The sequence below is a fragment of the Leptodactylus fuscus genome, chromosome 5, assembly GCF_031893055.1.
Source record: "Leptodactylus fuscus isolate aLepFus1 chromosome 5, aLepFus1.hap2, whole genome shotgun sequence".
Lineage (NCBI taxonomy): Eukaryota > Metazoa > Chordata > Amphibia > Anura > Leptodactylidae > Leptodactylus > Leptodactylus fuscus.
The window spans coordinates 16,128,755-16,148,943 of NC_134269.1; the positions used below are offsets into that span (position 1 = coordinate 16,128,755).

A 20,189-nucleotide genomic window follows, 5' to 3' on the forward strand; every position below is an offset into this window, starting at 1 on the left:
GAAACTAAATCTCTCCAACACTGAACTACTACTGTTTCCACCATCTAACAGATCTGTCCCTGATATATCCATTGCAGTCTCAGGCCTTACTATAACTCCTAGGCAGCAGGCCCGCTGCCTCGGGGTCATGTTTGACGCAGACCTTTCCTTCACCCCTCATATTGAATCACTTGCACGTTCATGTCACCTCCACCTCAAAAACATCTCCAGAATACGCCCTTTCCTTACCAGAGATACACTAAAGACACTTATTGTCTCTCTGATTCATTCTCGCCTTGACTACAGTAACTCCTTACTAATCGGTCTTCCCCTCACTAAACTCTCCCCTCTACAATCTATTCTGAATGCAGCGGCCAGGCTCATCTACCAGGCTAGACGCTACAGCGATGCCTCTGGTCTCTGCCAGTCACTACATTGGCTGCCTATTCAATATAGAATAAAATATAACGTTATCACCCTCATCCACAAGGCTCTCCATAATGCCGCACCTCCCTACATTTCCTCCCTCATCTCTGTCTACTGCCCAACCCGTGCTCTCCGCTCACTCAATGATCTAACACTTACATCCTCTATTATCAGAACCTCCCACGCTCGTATACAAGACTTCTCCCGAGCTGCACCACTTCTCTGGAATGCTCTACCCCGGACAATCAGAGTAACTCCCAATTTCTACAGTTTCAAACGCAAACTAAAGACACATCTTATCAGACAGGCCGATCACAATGTCTAACATAAACCCTTAACCCTCCTCTGTCTCCGCTCCCACATTTCCCTACATGATATGAGGCCATCTAAGGATAACTTTATCTGTCCAAGCTCCATCCACATGTTACAGGACATGACTTTCAACTGCTCATAAAGTCTTATGTTTATGCAATGACAGTCACCTCTATTACAAAAGTGTCTGACCTCTGTATAAGCAATTTACCTCTTGTGTCACCCCCTCTACCTTATAGATTGTAAGCTCTTGCGAGCAGGGCCCTCAGTCCCATTGTGTGAAATGATTTTCTTTGTAATGTATCTTTCTGTCTGGATTTGAACCCTACAAATTGTACAGCGCTGCGGAATATGTTGGCGCTATAGAAATAAAATTTATTATATTATTATTATATAAGTGTATATAAGAGAGTCCACCAGATGCTTCTCCTCATGTAGTTTCCTTTGTCACCACTAGAGGACACTCCGCACATCTTGCAGGATGAGTCTGTGTCTGTTCTATTCCAGGTAATGCCCCAATTCTAAAATCGTAACCTCACAAAGATTTTCTCTGTATTCAGATGTAGCAGAGCTATAGGCGGTAGGTTTACTGGAAGCCATATGGCAAACCACAGATACTTATGACATGTTCTATCTGACAAGGTCAGCTCTGCTACATCTGTAGGTGTATAGGAACCCTGCATCATTGTATAGTGCTGGTTCTGTACTGGTGCCAATAACCTGATGTTCCGTATATAAAACCTGACCCCTGATCTAACTAATGTTGGTGGGTCTACAGGCTGAATATTGGGGTCTGGATAAGGGGTTTTTATTATTATAGGCTTCAGTTTGGGGTCCGAATAAGGGGTCTGGATATTAGGGACAGATCCCAACCCATAACAAGCCCCACCTCAATAAACTTTGACAACTACGTCAGATCCTTTATTTGCCCTCAGAATAACCTTTATAAAATACACATGTGGGTGTCATAGAGAAGAGTTTCTTTGCCCCGGACCCCCCTCCATGAGCCGATGACAGACAGCAGTCCCCGCCCCGTCATACTCAAGCTGTTTATATATTTCATGGACTCTGTTTCATCTGAATGGCCGTTATGCAATACCTTATCTCTCCTGTAGTGGCCACTGCTGCCTGCTGAATCACCATGACAGTTCTCAGGGATAGTCTGTGATGAGAAAACCCCTTTAAGAGCAGAATTCAGTCCTTACTAGGGTATATTAGGAGGGGATTGCTTGGTGGCGTCACTTATGTCACACAGAACAGTATAGTAATAGCAAGTTCTATCCATTTTCTAAATTAATTTTGTGAGGTTCGCTCATCTCTGAGATCCCCACCGACCAGGACAATGACATACTGTTGTCCCCCATTGTGAATGGAGCAATCATATTCCTATAGCACAACTGCAGTGAGGGGCCACTGGGGACTGGTCAATGCACTCTACTGAAACGGCCCTTACTAAAGTCTCCAATGATCTCCTGACGGCTAAATCCAATGGTGACTTCTCTCTTCTTATTCTACTGGACCTCTCTGCAGCTTTTGACACTGTTGACCATCATCTCCTCCTCACTATGCTCCGCTCAGTCGGCCTCAATGACACTGCGCTCTCCTGGTTCTCCTCTTATCTCTCAGACCCCACTTTCAGTGTATCATTTGCGGGCTCTGTTTCCTCCCCGCTTTCCCTTGCTGTTGGGGTTCCTCAGGGCTCGGTCCTAGGCCCCCTGCTATTTTCTCTCTACACAGCCCCCATTGGACAAACCATTGCCAGATTTGGCTTCAGGTACCATCTCTATGCTGATGACACCCAATTATACACATCTTCCCATGACATCACCCCTGCACTCATACAGAACACCAGCGACTGTCTCTCTGCTGTCTCTAATATCATGTCCTCACTCTATCTGATACTAAATCTCTCTAAGACTGAACTACTACTGTTTCCACCATCTAACAGATCTGTCCCTGATATATCCATTGTAGTCTCAGGCCTTACTATAACTCCCAGGCAGCATGGGTTGTTTGACTCAGACCTTCCTTCATCCCCCATATTCAGTCACTCATGCACCTGTGTCATCTCCACCTCAAAAACCACTATGTTTTATAGATAGGTGTCTAGGAGCCCTGACAGTGTTATACACTATGTTTTATAGATAGGTATCTAGGAGCCCTGACAGTGTTATACACTATGTTTTATAGATAGGTATCTAGGAGACTTAAGAGTATTCTACGCTATGTTTTATAGATAGGTTCCTAGGAGCCCTAAGAGTGTTCTACACTATGTTTTATAGATAGGTTCCTAGGAGCCCTGACAGTGTTCTACACTATGTTTTATAGATAGGTTCCTAGGAGCCCTGACAGTATTCTACACTATGTTTTATAGATAGGTTCCTAGGAGCCCTGACAGTATTCTACACTATGTTTTATAGATAGGTTCCTAGGAGCCCTAAGAGTATTCTACACTATGTTTTATAGATAGGTTCCTAGGAGCCCTGACAGTATTCTACACTATGTTTTATAGATAGGTTCCTAGGAGCCCTAAGAGTATTCTACACTATGTTTTATAGATAGGTTCCTAGGAGTCCTGACAGTATTCTACACTATGTTTTATAGATAGGTTCCTAGGAGCCCTAAGAGTATTCTACACTATGTTTTATAGATCGGTTCCTAGGAGCCCTAAGAGTGTTCTACACTATGTTTTATAGATAGGTTCCTAGGGGCCCAGACAGTGTTCTACACTATGTTTTATTTGATAGGTTCAATGGAGTCCTAAGAGTATTGTACACTATGTTTTATAGATAGGTTCCTAGGGGCCCAGACAGTATTCTACACTATGTTTTATAGATAGGTTCCTAGGAGTCCTGACAGTATTCTACACAATGTTTTATAGATAGGTTCCTAGGGGCCCAGACAGTGTTCTACACTATGTTTTATAGATAGGTTCCTAGGAGCCCTGACAGTATTCTGCACTATGTTTTATAGATAGGTTCCTAGGGGCCCAGACAGTGTTCTACACTATGTTTTATAGATAGGTTCCTAGGAGCCCTGACAGTGTTCTACACTATGTTTTATAGATAGGTTCCTAGGAGCCCTGACAGTGTTCTACACTATGTTTTATTGATAGGTTCCTAGGAGCCCTGACAGTATTCTACACTATGTTTTATAGATAGGTTCCTAGGAGTCCTAAGAGTATTCTACACTATGTTTTATAGATAGGTTCCTAGGGGCCCTGACAGTGTTCTACACTATGTTTTATAGATAGGTTCCTAGGAGCCCTGACAGTGTTCTACACTATGTTTTATAGATAGGTTCCTAGGAGCCCTAAGAGTTAGGAGTTGAATTAAGTTTTGTGGCAGGGAAACCAGTTTGATTTGCTACAGTAACATCTTGGTTCCTTCAAGTGGGTTGGAGGTTGTTAGATGTTAGACCAGTGGATGATGTAGAAACATATTATTCTTTTTTATTTTACAAGGGCTTTGTCCGTTCCGTTGCTTGGTCCATTCCTACGGGCATAGTCGTGGGACAGCTGTGACAACCAGCCTAGTCTGATGATAACACATGGTAGAAGGTTTAATATTGAATATCTTTAACCTTTGTCTCTGAATACGGTACATTGTATCTGAGCTAGGTAACTTGTGTTTTGATCTTGACGTTGACCTTGACCCTAGCCTTGCTTCTTGATTCTTCTTCTATCTTGCTCACTGTTGCCTTGTACTTATAGTTTGACCATCAGGTTTAGACCCCTGAAATATCTTCTGAGAATGACTTATTCTCATCCTTGGCTTGTAACATACTGCCACCAATTGGTGACTATTTTGGAGGATGCAAACTGGGAATCTGACCAGGAAATTCAATACCTTCTTGTTGGGTTACGGATGAAGAAAGAGAAGCTTCCATTGACTAGGTATCTTAGTTTAGCCAAGGCCGTTGGGTATCCATTATATCGTTTCCCATTTTTCTTGCGTATAGGACTTTTAGATAGAATCTGGGATGGAGCCTCCTGATAGAACCTCCAAGAAAGATGTGAACATAGACTTATCAGTCTAAAATAAGCTACAAATACATGACACCCCCCTCCTTCCATTTAGATTGAGCCGTTGGAACCCAATGGTGGGCGTTACGGCCACACTGGCAATGGTTAATTAAAAATACAGTAATTACAAAATATTTTTGCCCATGTGGGTTCTTCGCTTGTCTGAAGAGTTGTATCTTACTGTTGTTTATCAACGCTGTGCTTCGGCGCTTCTTACTGACCAGAGGAACATGTGGTTAGCACCTCTACATGTCATGACACCGCGTGTTGTTTCCGCACTGTAAAACAATGCATACAAGGCTCATAATGGAAGGGAACGTTATATTATAGGGCTGGAGAATATCACCGCCATTAAGAGAGGGGAAAGGAGAGAGGTGTAGGAGGACCAAAAGAGAAACTCATTTGGGAAATTTATTCGGAAACCCAAGGTATTAGAAGAAGCCACGAGTCGTCTTAAGATCTGGCCGGTTTGTTTCATCTTGTTTACGGAAAATGAGGGGGTGTAAAAACCAAAAACACTCTGAAGAAGAGCATTTATTCTGTATATTGTGTTTCCTGTCCTGTTCTGAGCCAACTAATGTAAATTACCCAAAATCTGGAGCAAAATATGATGTTGTAGTGCGCAATATGAGGATATTTAGTCAGGCGAGAAGTGTCTGACTGGTGGGGACATGCATCCTGATGGACAGGGAAGTTAACTGTATCAAGCTGGAGTGGAGGTATCTGAAAGTATACAATCCCCTGTAGGAATCTAGTAAAGTAGTCTCCAAATAAGATATAAACTACTTAGTCACCATGGATTAATAGAACACCAGGGATCATCAGCCACTAGGCTACCGGGGATCATCAGCCACTAGGCTACCAGGGATCATCAGCCACTAGACTACCAGGGATCATCAACCACTAGGCTACCAGGGATCATCAGCCACTAGGCTACCAGGGATCATCAGCCACTAGACTATTTGGGATCATCAGCCACTAGACTATTTGGGATCATCAGCCACTACACTACTGGGGATCATCAGCCACTAGACTATTTGGGATCATCAGCCACTAGGCTACTGGGGATCATCAGCCACTAGACTACTGGGGATTATCAGCCATTAGACTACTTGGGATAGTCAGCCTCTAGACTACTGGGGATCATTAGCCACTACATTACCAGGGATTATCAGCCACTAGACTACTTGGGATCATCAGCCACTAGACTACCGGGGATCATCAGCCACTAGACTACCGGGGATCATCAGCCACTAGACTACCGGGGATCATTAGCCACTAGACTACCGGGGATCATCAGCCACTAGACTACCGGGGATCATCAGCCACTAGACTACCGGGGATCATCAGCCACTAGACTACCGGGGATCATCAGCCACTAGACTCCTGTGGATCATCAGCCACTAGACTACTGGAGATCATCAGCCACTAGACTACCGGGGATCATTAGCCACTAGACTACTGGGGATCATCAGCCACTAGACTACCGGGGATCATCAGCCACTAGACTACCGGGGATCATCAGCCACTAGACTCCTGTGGATGATCAGCCACTAGACTACTGGAGATCATCAGCCACTAGACTACCGGGGATCATCAGCCACTAGACTACTTGGGATATTTAGCCACAAGACTACCAAGGATCATTAGCTACTAGGCCAACAGGGATTATCAGCCACTAGACTACTAGGGATCATCAACTGCTAGACCACCAAGAATAATCACCCACTAGATTCCTAGGGATCATCAGCCACTAAACTACCAGAATTCATCAGTTACTAGACTACTTGGGACATTCAGCCACTAGAGTACCGAGTATCATCAACCAGTAGACTACTATGGATAGTCAGCTACTAGACTTCCAGGATTCATCATTTACTAGATTACTTGGGATATTCAGCCACTAGACTACTACGGATCATCAGCCACTAGACTACTAGGTAATGAGGTCATCAGCCAGACTACTGGGCATCATCAGCCACTAGACTGTGCATCATCAACTGCTAGACCACCAGGGATCATTACCCACTAGATTACTAGAAATCATGATTCACCAAACTACCAGGATCATCAGATACTAGACTACTAAGGATAGTCAGCCACTAGACTGCCAAGGATCATCAGTCACCGAACAAGTTGTTACCAAAGCCGCTCAGACAGAAGGATTACATAGTGCAGGCAGTAGACGATGGTTTCCTTGTTGGCCACATACTTAGTTTTGAGCAGTCATTGTGTCTCTGAACAATATAGACCGGTGGCAGAATATTCCTATTCCATATACACACATTGCCAATACAGCATACAGTCAGTGAACCTCTAATACCTATACAGTAGGTAAGTTGTTCTCATACAATCAGTGGCATAACTACTGGGGAAGCAGCGGAGGCAGCTGCCACAGGGCCCGGGACATTAGGGACCGGTGACAGCCGGTACCGCTGTGTTTTTTTTTTTTTTTTTTTAATAGGCCGTTACCGGCTGGAGTTACTCCAGCCGGTAACGGGCCCTGCTTACTTACCTATCCTGGCAGGGGCCGGGATCGGTAAGTGACACCGCGGGCCATGCAAACATCATTATTATACTCAGGGGTCTTTTCAGACCCCCTAGTATAATGATCGGAGGCCCAGGAGAGGTAACGGAACATAACATACAGTGTTACTTACCTCTCCACGCTCCATGAAGGCTTCGGGGCCTACTTGTGTGACGTCTCAGACGTCACATGACCAGGGCCTGCATCCTTATGCATTGCGACGCAGGCCCCCGGTCACATGATGTCCCTGACATCATTGAAGATGGCCGACAGCGGGGAACGCAGGGAGAGGTAAGTAACAGTGTTTATGTTTGTATCCCCCTCTCAGTCTCCGGTTATTATACTCTGGGGTCTGAATAACTGTTAATGGGTGTCCACAATGGAGCATAATACTGGGTGATGGGGCCACTATGGGGTATAATGCTGTGTGCAGGGGCAACTATGGGGCATAATACTGGGTGATGGGGCCACTATGGGGCATAATACTGGGTGATGGGGCCACTATGGGGCATAATACTGGGTGAAGGGGCCACTATGAGGTATAATGCTGTGTGCAGGGGCAACTATGGGGCATGATAGTGTGCGCAGCAATGTGGCGAGGGGGGGGGGGGTTGGTCAGGGTCTTCGGTGTCGGTCGGGGGGGGGGGGGGGGCATGTCAAAGGTTCGCCACGGGGCCCCACCATTCCTAGTTGCGCCACTGCATGTCCATACAGTGTGCATACTGAGATAATACCGTAGAGTAGAGATGAGCGAGCAGTATTCGATCTAATACCTCTCCTGCATAGTTATTGGTGTACTTGGTCAAATACCACGCGGTCAACGCAGTAAAAATTCGATGCCCCTCTCACCTTCCCTGGCGCTTTTTTACACCAATAACTATGCAGGGGAGGTATTAGATCGAATATTACTCACCCATCTCTACCGTAGAGCTTTCCTAATACTCAGCATTACCCTCAGTCATCTACAAGTGACAATATTTTGCTTTTTGGTTTTGCCGAGACCTGAACCAGACACGAAAGATCATTTATAATGAAGTATCGGCGTAAGACCCCGGTGGGCAGGAAGTCAAGGCCAATAAGGCCAAACACAAGATGATGTATGACGCATAGAGAAAGGAAACAGGAAGAAAGATGGGTCAGAGAAGAAACAGATGATAAAACGAGGTCAAGAGCAGAGCGGAGGCCACAAGCTGCACAATACGAGCGCTGACTGCTTACACCAGCACATGTCACGGGGATCTAATGACGGCCTGGAGGACATGGTGGACGGATATAGGTCAGCTCCTTTACCACCTAATTCATCCAATATCTACTTGATGGTATTGCACCATCCAACATTTGATAATCCAGATAAGGTTGAGTAGAGCTGAGCGAATCAGCTACACCTCCTCATGGATTCGGTACTACCCCTTGGCACCCTTGTGGGCTGCCATAGGTACTAAAACCAGTCATAAATGAGGAAGAATATGGAAGTCCTTAAGACAGCGGAGAGCAAATCACAAAGAACTAACAGGTCTAAGGTCATTGGTAAATCAGACAGTATAGAAAGCCCAGGCTGATGGAGAAGGTGCTCATTTTGTGGGGAGAGATTAGACAGATCAGGTCTTAGATGGTCAGACTGAGAAAGATAGGTAATAATACACAGATGGAAAGGTTGTGGATGTAGGACTGGAGAAAGGGCTTGGATTTAATGAATTAATGAATTGATAGAGGGAGATAAGAGTGTGAGGGGTCTGCAGGTTACCATACAGGGGTAAAGGTACTGCAGGTTACCATACAGGGGTAAAGGTACTGCAGGTATACCATACAGGGGTAAAGGTACTACAGGTTACCATACAGGGGTAAAGGTACTGCAGGTTACCATACAGGGGTAAAGGTACTGCAGGTTACCATACAGGGGTAAAGGTACTACAGGTTCCCATACAGCGGTAAAGGTACTGCACGATACCATACAGGGGTAAAGGTACTGCAGGATACCATACAGCGGTAAACATACTGCAGGATACCATACAGGGGTAAAGGTACTACAGGTTACCATACAGGGGTAAAGGTACTGCAGGATACCATACAGGGGTAAAGGTACTGCAGGATACCATACAGCGGTAAACATACTGCAGGATACCATACAGGGGTAAAGGTACTGCACGATACCATACAGGGGTAAAGGTACTGCAGGATACCATACAGGGGTAAAGGTACTACAGGTTACCATACAGGAGTAAAGGTACTGCAGGATACCATACAGGGGTAAAGGTACTGCAGGTTACCATACAGTAGTAAAGGTGCTACAGGTTACCATACAGAGTAAAGGTACTGCAGGTTACCATACAGGGGTAAAGGTACTGCAGGTTACCATACAGGAGTAAAGGTACTGCAGGTTACCATACAGGGGTAAAGGTACTGCAGGTTACCATACAGGAGTAAAGGTACTGCAGGTTACCATACAGGGGTAGAGGTACTGCAGGTTACCATACAGGGGTAAAGGTACCCCAGGTTACCATACGGTGGAAAAGGTACCCCAGGTTACCATACAGGGGTAAAGGTACTGCAGGTTACCATACAGGGTTAAAGGTACTGCAGGTTACCATACAGGGTTAAAGGTACTGCAGGTTACCATACAGGGGTAAAGGTACTGCAGGTTACCATACAGGGGTAAAGGTACTGCAGGTTACCACACAGGGGTAACGGTACTGCAGGTTACCATACAGGGTTAAAGGTACTGCAGGTTACCATACACGGGTAAACGTACTGCAGGATACCATACAGTGGTAAAGGTACTGTAGGTTACCATACAGGGGTAAAGGTACTGCAGGTTACCATACAGTAGTAAAGGTGCTACAGGTTACCATACAGGAGTAAAGGTACTGCAGGTTACCATACAGGGGTAAAGGTACTGCAGGTTACCATACAGGGGTAAAGGTACTGCAGGTTACCACACAGGGGTAAAGGTACTGCAGGTTACCATACAGGGTTAAAGGTACTGCAGGTTACCATACACGGGTAAACGTACTGCAGGATACCATACAGTGGTAAAGGTACTGTAGGTTACCACACAGGGGTAAAGGTACTGCAGGTTACCATACGGGGGTAAAGGTACTGCAGGTTACCATACAGGGGTAAAGGTACTGCAGGTTACCACACAGGGGTAAAGGTACTGCAAGTTACCATACAGGGGTAAAGGTACTGCAGGATACCATACAGAACCTGTATATACCTCCATGGATGGCCGTATCTCTTACAGGATTGCCTGTGCACTCGCTGGCCTGGATTGTGGGGTATTAAGGTTTCCATATAACTGCTGACACAATGGTTCATATGCGGTGAGATGTCACATATAGAAGCCCATATACAGCTATACAGATAACCACAAACACTCTCCTCTCTGCACCACTTCCTGATGTAGCAGAGGTGATATTTATATTACCTGCTATCAAACCATATTATCTCAGGAAAGAGAGCGTGGGAACTATTATAGCAGGTGTATTAGCCGTCACCCAGCTTTCTGAGAAACAGACAACGAGGAAGGAAAAACCGAGGACGTTATGTAGAATTATATACTGAGTCATGGTATAGTAGCTTCTTAAAGGGATTGTCCATTTTATGTAAATAAACCGTACAGTCACTGCTTGCTGCCACTGAAACAAATTTACAATTCCTTAAAGGGGCTGTCTAGAACTTAAAGGGGTTATCCAAGGAATTTTATCTGATCTGGAGGACTTTTGATGATGGACCCGGGGGATCCGTTGTGATTTTGACCCCTGAATCATATGATCAGAACCAGCGTTTCTGGAGGGCAGCGAGATAGTAAATAATGGCCTATCCCTTGGACCTCCACCATTCACTTCATCAGGCTGAGCTGCAGTACCAGACACAGCCACACTTGTAAGGATAGCGCTGTTTTTGAAAACAACAATGAAAGAGCCGTGACCTCTTCACTCCACTGATCAAACCTTTTAAAGGGTAACTCCATCCATATTGGGTACTTTAGATTTAGGTAGAGTGAATCTATGAATATCTGATTGGTTGGGGAGCTGACAGCCGGCGCCCACACGGATCAGGAATTTGGGATTGATTCTGATCCCCGTACTATACACTGCACTGAGCTGGAATCAGATAGCGCCATGCCCTTTCTAGTGGCCGGGCGGTGTTACTGCAGCTCAGCTCTCACTGATGTCAATAGGAGCATGGTGGTCGATCTAGCCAAGGTGACATCCTATACAGTGCCATAAGTCACCAAACCTACACTACGACATCCATATCTATAGGGGTTACATGTATTTGTGGCTGTTTCCAGAACATTTTTAAACCAATTTTTCATTTTTTAATATAGATTTGTTTTAGTTTTCCATGTCACCATCTATATTGAGAAATAAGAACTATATCCTGCAATTTTCACTCTGGCCACTAAGCCTAATAATAGGCAGCCACTTGCCAAATTCCGTTTTCTATGCAGAAGTCAGCTCGTTTACATTACAGACAGGATCCCAATAGAAGATAGAAGATTTCTATAGATAACACCAGCATTACTGACAATATAGGGACTATAGTGATACATGTCCAGACTATTGCTGCCTGTAGCCATGACTATTGCTGCAAAGCGTACAGAATCTGGTTTTAATAAATAGATAATAAAATAAAGGGGTGTCACATTCCCTTTAAGTGCTCAGCAGGGGGGGTTCACATACTTTTGGCCATACAGTGCAGGTCTATCTGATAATTCGGCTGCGTTCATCCAGTGTGATGCGTTGAAGTTTCCGCGGTGCAGTTTTCCATTGTACTGCAGGATCTAGGACAGGTACGGCTCTGCTACATGTGTCTCGGGTGACTGTGCACTTCTTGTGTCGGATGAATTTCCCTCTTTGTGGTCACAATCTGTAACTCCCCCGCTGTCGCCTCCCCCTGGTGTCGGAGATCTGTGTCACTGCTGCCGCCTCACTACACAAGCCCCTAGTGCTCCAGTAGTGATGGACAGGTATGGCCAACCTCCAATGTCCGTCTTCTCGGTGGAAGACCATGGCCAGTCTGCGGCCCCTTGGCCCCCCAAGGTAAAGAAGAAGAGTGACAAGAGCCTGGTTCTGATCCAGATGGTGCTGGTCGCCTTCTCTCTGCTGGCCTTGTGTGGAGCAGCCTCCGAAATCTACATCTTAAAGCAGGTGGAGGCCAAATTAAGGGCGACCCAGGATATGGTGAGTTCTCCGTCTACAAAGGGGGTCAATGGGAGGAACGTGGCCGAATGGGCTGCAATGTGCAATGGACCTGGTGTCCAGAGACTCCTCTAGGTTTAGGCTGTATCACACAAGGTGGGCTTAGATACTCACCTGATGGGCTTAGATACAGCCACTCAGCAGAAAGTGTTACCCATGATACGCTTGGATACACCAGTACACGGGGCATCACCAATAGTAGACTTAGGTACCCTGGATCAGGAGACAGTATTACACAGGATAGGATTAGATACACAGCTCAGTATACAGTATCACGCAGGATAGGATTAGATACACAGCTCAGTATACAGTATCACGCAGGATAGGATTAGATACACAGCTCAGTATACAGTATCACACAGGATAGGATTAGATACACAGCTCAGTATACAGTATCACGCAGGATAGGATTAGATACACAGCTCAGTATACAGTATCACGCAGGATAGGATTAGATACACAGCTCAGTATACAGTATCACACAGGATAGGATTAGATACACAGCTCAGTATACAGTATCACACAGGATAGGATTAGATACACAGCTCAGTATACAGTATCACACATGATAGGATTAGATACACAGCTCAGCAGACAGTATCACACATGACAGGATTGGATACATTGGCTCTCGCGTGTTGTACTGTTCTATTTCTTGCACTTCTCTTGTGAGACTTTACGTCTCGTGTCTCTGAGTCTTTTTGACTTTTTGCCATATTTCCTGTGTAACCCAGAGGTGTAACTATAGGGGGGTGCACCACTGACTGGGGTACCAGGCCTGGCTGTTTAGGGGGCCCCATGATCCCATTGCCACGTTAGAGAACATCAGTACTGTGACACGTCATGGGGTCCCTTAAAAGTGTGGAGGTTCACAATGTGAAGGTGGTTTCTGGTGCCTCATAGTACATGTGTGATGTATGGGCCATCTTCTAAAAATGAGGCCACGTGGCATCTCCATAGAAAGCAGAAGCCTACAGAGAACATGGAGAACACTACTAGTCACAAACTAAGACGTGTTCAGGGGAACCTCTAGTACTTAGTGAGTCTCTCCCACCCTCGGCCCACTCCAGTGCTGAACCATTACAAGAGATATGCTTACCAGGAAATCCAGCAACGAGTCTAGGCCGCCATCTTCTCTGTATGGTATACAGGACCTCATTCTATTCCAAGGTTGTCACGCACTAACAACTTCTTCTGTTCCTAATATAAGTAATAATTCCTAACTTCCATGTGCCTCGTGGTTTATGGGGCAGAGATGACATTGACCACCCTTGAACACTTTGGCCTAGGTGCAGCTTCTACTTATACATTCAGTCAAAGTTCACATTAGGGTCAAAGATCTATTGGGATGTTTTTGGAACGTAGGAGGAAACACAAGAGCCTGAACCCGAGCATGAGGAGGTCATACATGACCCATGGTTGGTTAAATAGTATTAGACAGCAGTATGTGTTGACCCCTGAGTCCAGTGGCTTACTGTGTAAAGGTGGAAATGCTCCTCAGACCTTAAAGGTCAGCCAAACATGGAAACCATTGTGAAGATCAGGTCTTCCAGACTCCATTTGACGTTGCCAGAAGAGCAGATCCACCTAGATTTATTTTATGTGCATCAAAAAGATTTTCTTGGAATTTGCCAAAAGATGTAGAGCGAAAAATAAATATAAATATTGCAATATGCTTACCCCATTAGTTCCTCCCTGCTCCACCACTTTGGTACCCTGAATCCTCCCCTGGTCTTTGTAGTCCTTGAGGACACATCTTGACGATATGTCTGGACTGACCATTAAACCCACCACCATTTTGTACCTGACCTAAATTTTCGATAAAGTCTTTCAACCCCTCTTGGATGCATAAACTTGTGGCAATGGGAGCTGGTAATTGGGCCCCACCGCCGTACATTATGGTGGTGTGATCATAGAGGCACCACCGTTCGGCCAGCATGATCTATTACAGTGTATGGCTAGCCGATAACCGCCATGATATCTTCAACCCCAACCCATTTTGGCAATCAATTTTTGAAACACTTGTTTGATCTGGACAAAATTGGGCATCTGACCCTGACACAGTCCACATGGTGAGGCAGAAGAACCTGTCTGAAGATGATTAATGAAGACATCACTTATCACTGGGGTCTATTACTTTTTGGATACGTCCACAAATATCACCTATCCCATGCGAGATTCAAAGAGATGACAATGCAGTAGATGGGGTATATTGTGTACAGTGATTTCCTGTCAAGGGCTCAAGAACATCTGAGGTTTCCTCCCGTCCTTGTTGGCCGCATGTATACACTACACTCTCTGCCTGGTCCTCAAATGGTGTCTATGGTCCTTGTGTGCTCAATTTTTTTCTCGGATCACCTTTATAAGACTTTGTAAAACTTCTGCATTGCAATGTATAATGCTAGTCAGTGCCGCACCAACGGGCAGCCTATTAAGCCCTGCCGTGAGTTATATAGTCTACTATAGTTGCCTAAAAACATGTCTGAGGACATCACAAGCCCCCCATTACTTATATTCACATAGGAATTCTCAGAATGAGAGGTCTATATATAAGTTACCCGTTCTGTATCTAACATTCTGAATTTAATCTCTTCTAGATGAGAGACAATGTTACTGCACAGAAGATCATCTCCAGAAAAGGTAAGAGTCATGAGAGCTGAATGTGGGCCCCAGGGTCTGCAAGAGGGCTTAGACGTTGTATGAATCAGCCCACAGTGCTACACAGAGGAGATAGCACTGGTTAAGGTCACCATAACATCTGTCCAACCTCAGGGACCTCACTGGTCAGTGACAAGGACCTCATGATCTTCAGTTGAGTTTGCTTATGGAATCCAAGACTGCAGTGTATAAAGAAGGGGAACAAGACCAACCCTAGTTGGAACCCCTCAGAATCCTAACTGGAAAATGCTGGGCACATAACTCCAACCTCATGGCTATGTGATCCAGACCACTAAAATAATTTGGCACCTAGTGTAGACCTTGAACAGGTTGTCCAAGTTGATGATCAAACCACAGAATAGGTTATCAGATTGTTGGGGAACATCTACGACTAACTGATCGTAACAGACAGCTCCGGAAGTGGACAGCTCCGTCCATAGTGCAGAAGGTTAGCCATCCTACTGCAGCTTGGCTACCATTCACGCCGGATACTGTACAGCTCTGATCTTTAAGAGAACTGGATAGGGTTGAGCGATCAGGATCGGGAAAGATCGGATCGAGCAAATTTCACGAACAAAATCGACTGTTAGTGGAAATATCTCTGTGACTTAGGACATAGTTGAACTGGCCAAGGCAGAGATTGGTATTGGGTAGATTTTACGAGGATTTTCTTCCTTTTTTGATTCTTCTTTTTTTCCCCTTTTATCAGGTTTAAGAGATGGACCTCCTATGCCATCTGCTCATGTTACAGGTATGTATGGTGGGTAGATCAAATATGAAGATAGGTTATGATTAGAGATGAGCGAACACTAAAATGTTCGAGGTTCGAAATTCGATTCGAACAGCCGCTCAATGTTCGAGTGTTCGAATGGGTTTCGAACCCCATTATAGTCTATGGGGAACATAAACTCGTTAAGGGGGAAACCCAAATTCGTGTCTGGAGGGTCACCAAGTCCACTATGACACCCCAGGAAATGATACCAACACCCTGGAATGACACTGGGACAGCAGGGGAAGCATGTCTGGGGGCATAAAAGTCACTTTATTTCATGGAAATCCCTGTCAGTTTGCGATTTTCGCAAGCTAACTTTTCCCCATAGAAATGCATTGGCCAGTGCTGATTGGCCAGAGTACGGAACTCGACCAATCAGCGCTGGCTCTGCTGGAGGAGGCGGAGTCTAAGATCGCTCCACACCAGTCTCCATTCAGGTCCGACCTTAGACTCCGCCTCCTCCGGCAGAGCCAGCGCTGATTGGCCGAAGGCTGGCCAATGCATTCCTATGCGAATGCAGACTTAGCAGTGCTGAGTCAGTTTTGCTCAACTACACATCTGATGCACACTCGGCACTGCTACATCAGATGTAGCAATCTGATGTAGCAGAGCCGAGGGTGCACTAGAACCCCTGTGCAAACTCAGTTCACGCTAATAGAATGCATTGGCCAGCGCATTCTATTAGCCCGATGAAGTAGAGCTGAATGTGTGTGCTAAGCACACACATACAGCACTGCTTCATCACGCCAATACAATGCATTAGCCAGTGCTGATTGGCCAGAGTACGGAATTCGGCCAATCAGCGCTGGCTCTGCTGGAGGAGGCGGAGTCTAAGGTCGGACCTGAATGGAGACTGGTGTGGAGCGATCTTAGACTCCGCCTCCTCCAGCAGAGCCAGCGCTGATTAGCCGAATTCCGTACTCTGGCCAATCAGCACTGGCTAATGCATTGTATTGGCGTGATGAAGCAGTGCTGAATGTGTGTGCTTAGCACACACATTCAGCTCTACTTCATCGGGCTAATAGAATGCATTGGCCAGCGCTGATTGGCCGAATTCCGTACTCTGGCCAATCAGTGCTGGCCAATGCATTCTATTAGCTTGATGAAGCAGAGTGTGTACAAGGGTTCAAGCGCACCCTCGGCTCTGATGTAGCAGAGCCGAGGCTGCACAAGGGTTCAAGCGCACCCTCGGCTCTGATGTAGGAGAGCCGAGGGTGCACTTGAACCCTTGTGCACCCTCAGCTCTGCTACATCAGAGCCGAGGGTGCGCTTGAACCCTTGTGCACACTCTGCTTCATCAAGCTAATAGAATGCATTGGCCAGCGCTGATTGGCCAATGTATTCTATTAGCCTGATGAAGTAGAGCTGAATGTGTGTGCTAAGCACACACATTCAGCTCTACTTCATCGGGCTAATAGAATGCATTGGCCAGCGCTGATTGGCCAGAGTACGGAACTCGACCAATCAGCGCTGGCTCTGCTGGAGGAGGCGGAGTCTAAGATCGCTCCACACCAGTCTCCAGCGCTGATTGGTCGAGTTCCGTACTCTGGCCAATCAGCGCTGGTCAATGCATTCTATTAGCCCGATGAAGTAGAGCTGAATGTGTGTGCTTAGCACACACATTCAGCTCTACTTCATCAGGCTAATAGAATACATTGGCCAATCAGCGCTGGCCAATGCATTCTATTAGCTTGATGAAGCAGAGTGTGCACAAGGGTTCAAGCGCACCCTCGGCTCTGATGTAGCAGAGCTGAGGGTGCACAAGGGTTCAAGTGCACCCTCGGCTCTCCTACATCAGAGCCGAGGGTGCGCTTGAACCCTTGTGCAGCCTCGGCTCTGCTACATCAGAGCCGAGGGTGCGCTTGAACCCTTGTGCACACTCTGCTTCATCAAGCTAATAGAATGCATTGGCCAGCACTGATTGGCCAGAGTACGGAATTCGGCCAATCAGCGCTGGCCAATGCATCCCTATGGGAAAAAGTTTATCTCACAAAAATCACAATTACACACCCGATAGAGCCCCAAAAAGTTATTTTTAATAACATTCCCCCCTAGATAAAGGTTATCCCTAGCTATCCCTGCCTGTACAGCTATCCCTGTCTCATAGTCACAAAGTTCACATTCTCATATGACCCGGATTTGAAATCCACTATTCGTCTAAAATGGAGGTCACCTGATTTCGGCAGCCAATGACTTTTTCCAATTTTTTTCAATGCCCCCGGTGTCGTAGTTCCTGTCCCACCTCCCCTGCGCTGTTATTGGTGCAAAAAAGGCGCCAGGGAAGGTGGGAGGGGAATCGAATTTTGGCGCACTTTACCACGTGGTGTTCGATTCGATTTGAACATGGCGAACACCCTGATATCCGATCGAACATGTGTTCGATAGAACACTGTTCGCTCATCTCTAGTTATGATTGTGGGTGGTCAGGTCCAAGCTCCTCACAAGGATTCTTCATTGGTCAGATCTTCTCACTTTGTCCCATAATGGTGGTGATAGGATCCATCCAGGTATATGCCTTTGGTGGCCTTGATCAAGTTCTTTTGCCTTCATCAAAGTTGCATTGGCAATATTACAGTAGACGTAGGAAAGTCTAGCTATGGCTCTCAAAGAATATCAACCAGACACCTCCAAGATGGAGCCAAGGGATGATTTTAAGAGTTAGTAAACTGGGCAATTTTTCTTTCTTGACCTCCATTCACTTGGAGATGGTTCCGACAATGAGAAACCCAAGAGCGAAACAAAAACACCCCATATTATTTAGGATTGGGAAATGCTCACCAGATGCTGACAGGGAGCCTAGGAAAGGTGAGAGTTGATTATCATTGTTTATAATCTTACTGCACCTCACCTAGGCCTCCACCTTGGACCTCAAAGGACCCAAAATATCAGTACTTTCAGAGAAAACAAGATCAGATGAATGTCACGAGGTCACCGATCTCGATCTGCAATCCATATCCCTAAAAATAACAATAAACAATGCTATATAATAGGGGATATTTTTGGTTTGCTTTTTTTGGATTCTCATTCTCAAAGGCTTCCTAGTAAATGGAGGTCCTGAGAAGTTGTCCAGTTTACTACCTCTTAAAATCATCCTCAGGCTCCATATTTTTCACATGATTGAATCAATGAGTCTGAAGAGACCCCAGAGTATAATGGTGATTCATGAGTGGTAAACCCCGAAATTTTCAGGATTACGCGAAACACAGATTTTTGGAAAATTCGTAAAGAACCCAACTCGTTACTGACTGGTTGGCTCATTTCCAATCTCTTATGGGTCTGTAGGATCCAACGCTCTTCTGGTGGTGTCCATACATCATCCAATGGAGCATGGCAAGAGGTTATTTCATAGGTTATATCATAGAACGGTGTGTAAAATAACCCCTGAGATGACATTACGACCACACTACTATTGTGTACCACATGGAGCCGAAATATCGACCCAATCCTGTTTTTTGTTTTCCAGGTCTCGTTGTAGACAGTTCTTCAAATTCTCCTCTTCAGTGGGAGCATAGCAGAGGCCTCGCCTTCCTTCATGAGGTTGAATATAGAAATGGGTCACTTGTGTGCCCAAAGACTGGATTATATTTCATATACTCTAAGCTACAGATGGGGTTAGCTAAATGTCCCCCAAACGCTAAAAATGTATTTTTTACCCATCGAATATTCAAGAGAAGCTCCAACTTCAACATACCCATGACAGAGGACGTTGGAAGATTTTGTGACACACAAGGATCCGTGGTATGGAGGGGAAACAGCTTTGTAGCTGGGAGCTTCATGTTAGCGAAGGGTGATGAAGTCTATGTGAGCATGTCGGAAAAACATCTCATACGTGTCCAAGGGGACACCGCCACGTTCTTTGGAATGTTCATGGTTGGGAACGCGAAAAAGGAATGAGATGAAGACAAAAGTGATCAGAAGACGTCCTTCAATGTGGTACAATAAATTATGGAGAGGTGCAAAAAAATTCTCCATGAGTACAAATCCCTCAACGGGACATCTTGGTGGACAGATGTCTACAGATAACTCAACCCAAAAATATGACTGGTATTATGACCAACAAACCAACTTCAACAAACTCAAATACTTACCACTACTCAAAGCTTGATGAATGAAACCATATCAAGGAAACTTTTGAAGGATCTACTGGTTCTCATGATGTTCCATGACCATCTCAAGAGAAGGTTCCACCATGAGGGGAAGATAAACATGAGAAGAACCACCTGCACCACCTCAAAACCAACCAAAAGATGTTACTCTGTAGTAGAACTCCTAGTACTCTCTGTGGTG

General features: G+C 45.5%; 1 protein-coding gene across 1 annotated transcript; it reads left to right on the forward strand.

Annotated features, from left to right (window-relative positions):
- Positions 1-12,232: 12,232 nt before the first annotated feature.
- LOC142204430 (tumor necrosis factor ligand superfamily member 14-like) lies at positions 12,233-19,796 on the forward strand. Its single transcript, XM_075275742.1, has 4 exons — positions 12,233-12,454; positions 15,070-15,112; positions 15,840-15,881; positions 19,366-19,796. Exons 1-4 carry the CDS (start codon positions 12,233-12,235, stop codon positions 19,794-19,796), a joined length of 738 nt encoding a protein of 245 aa, XP_075131843.1.
- The last annotated feature ends 393 nt before the right edge of the window (positions 19,797-20,189 follow it).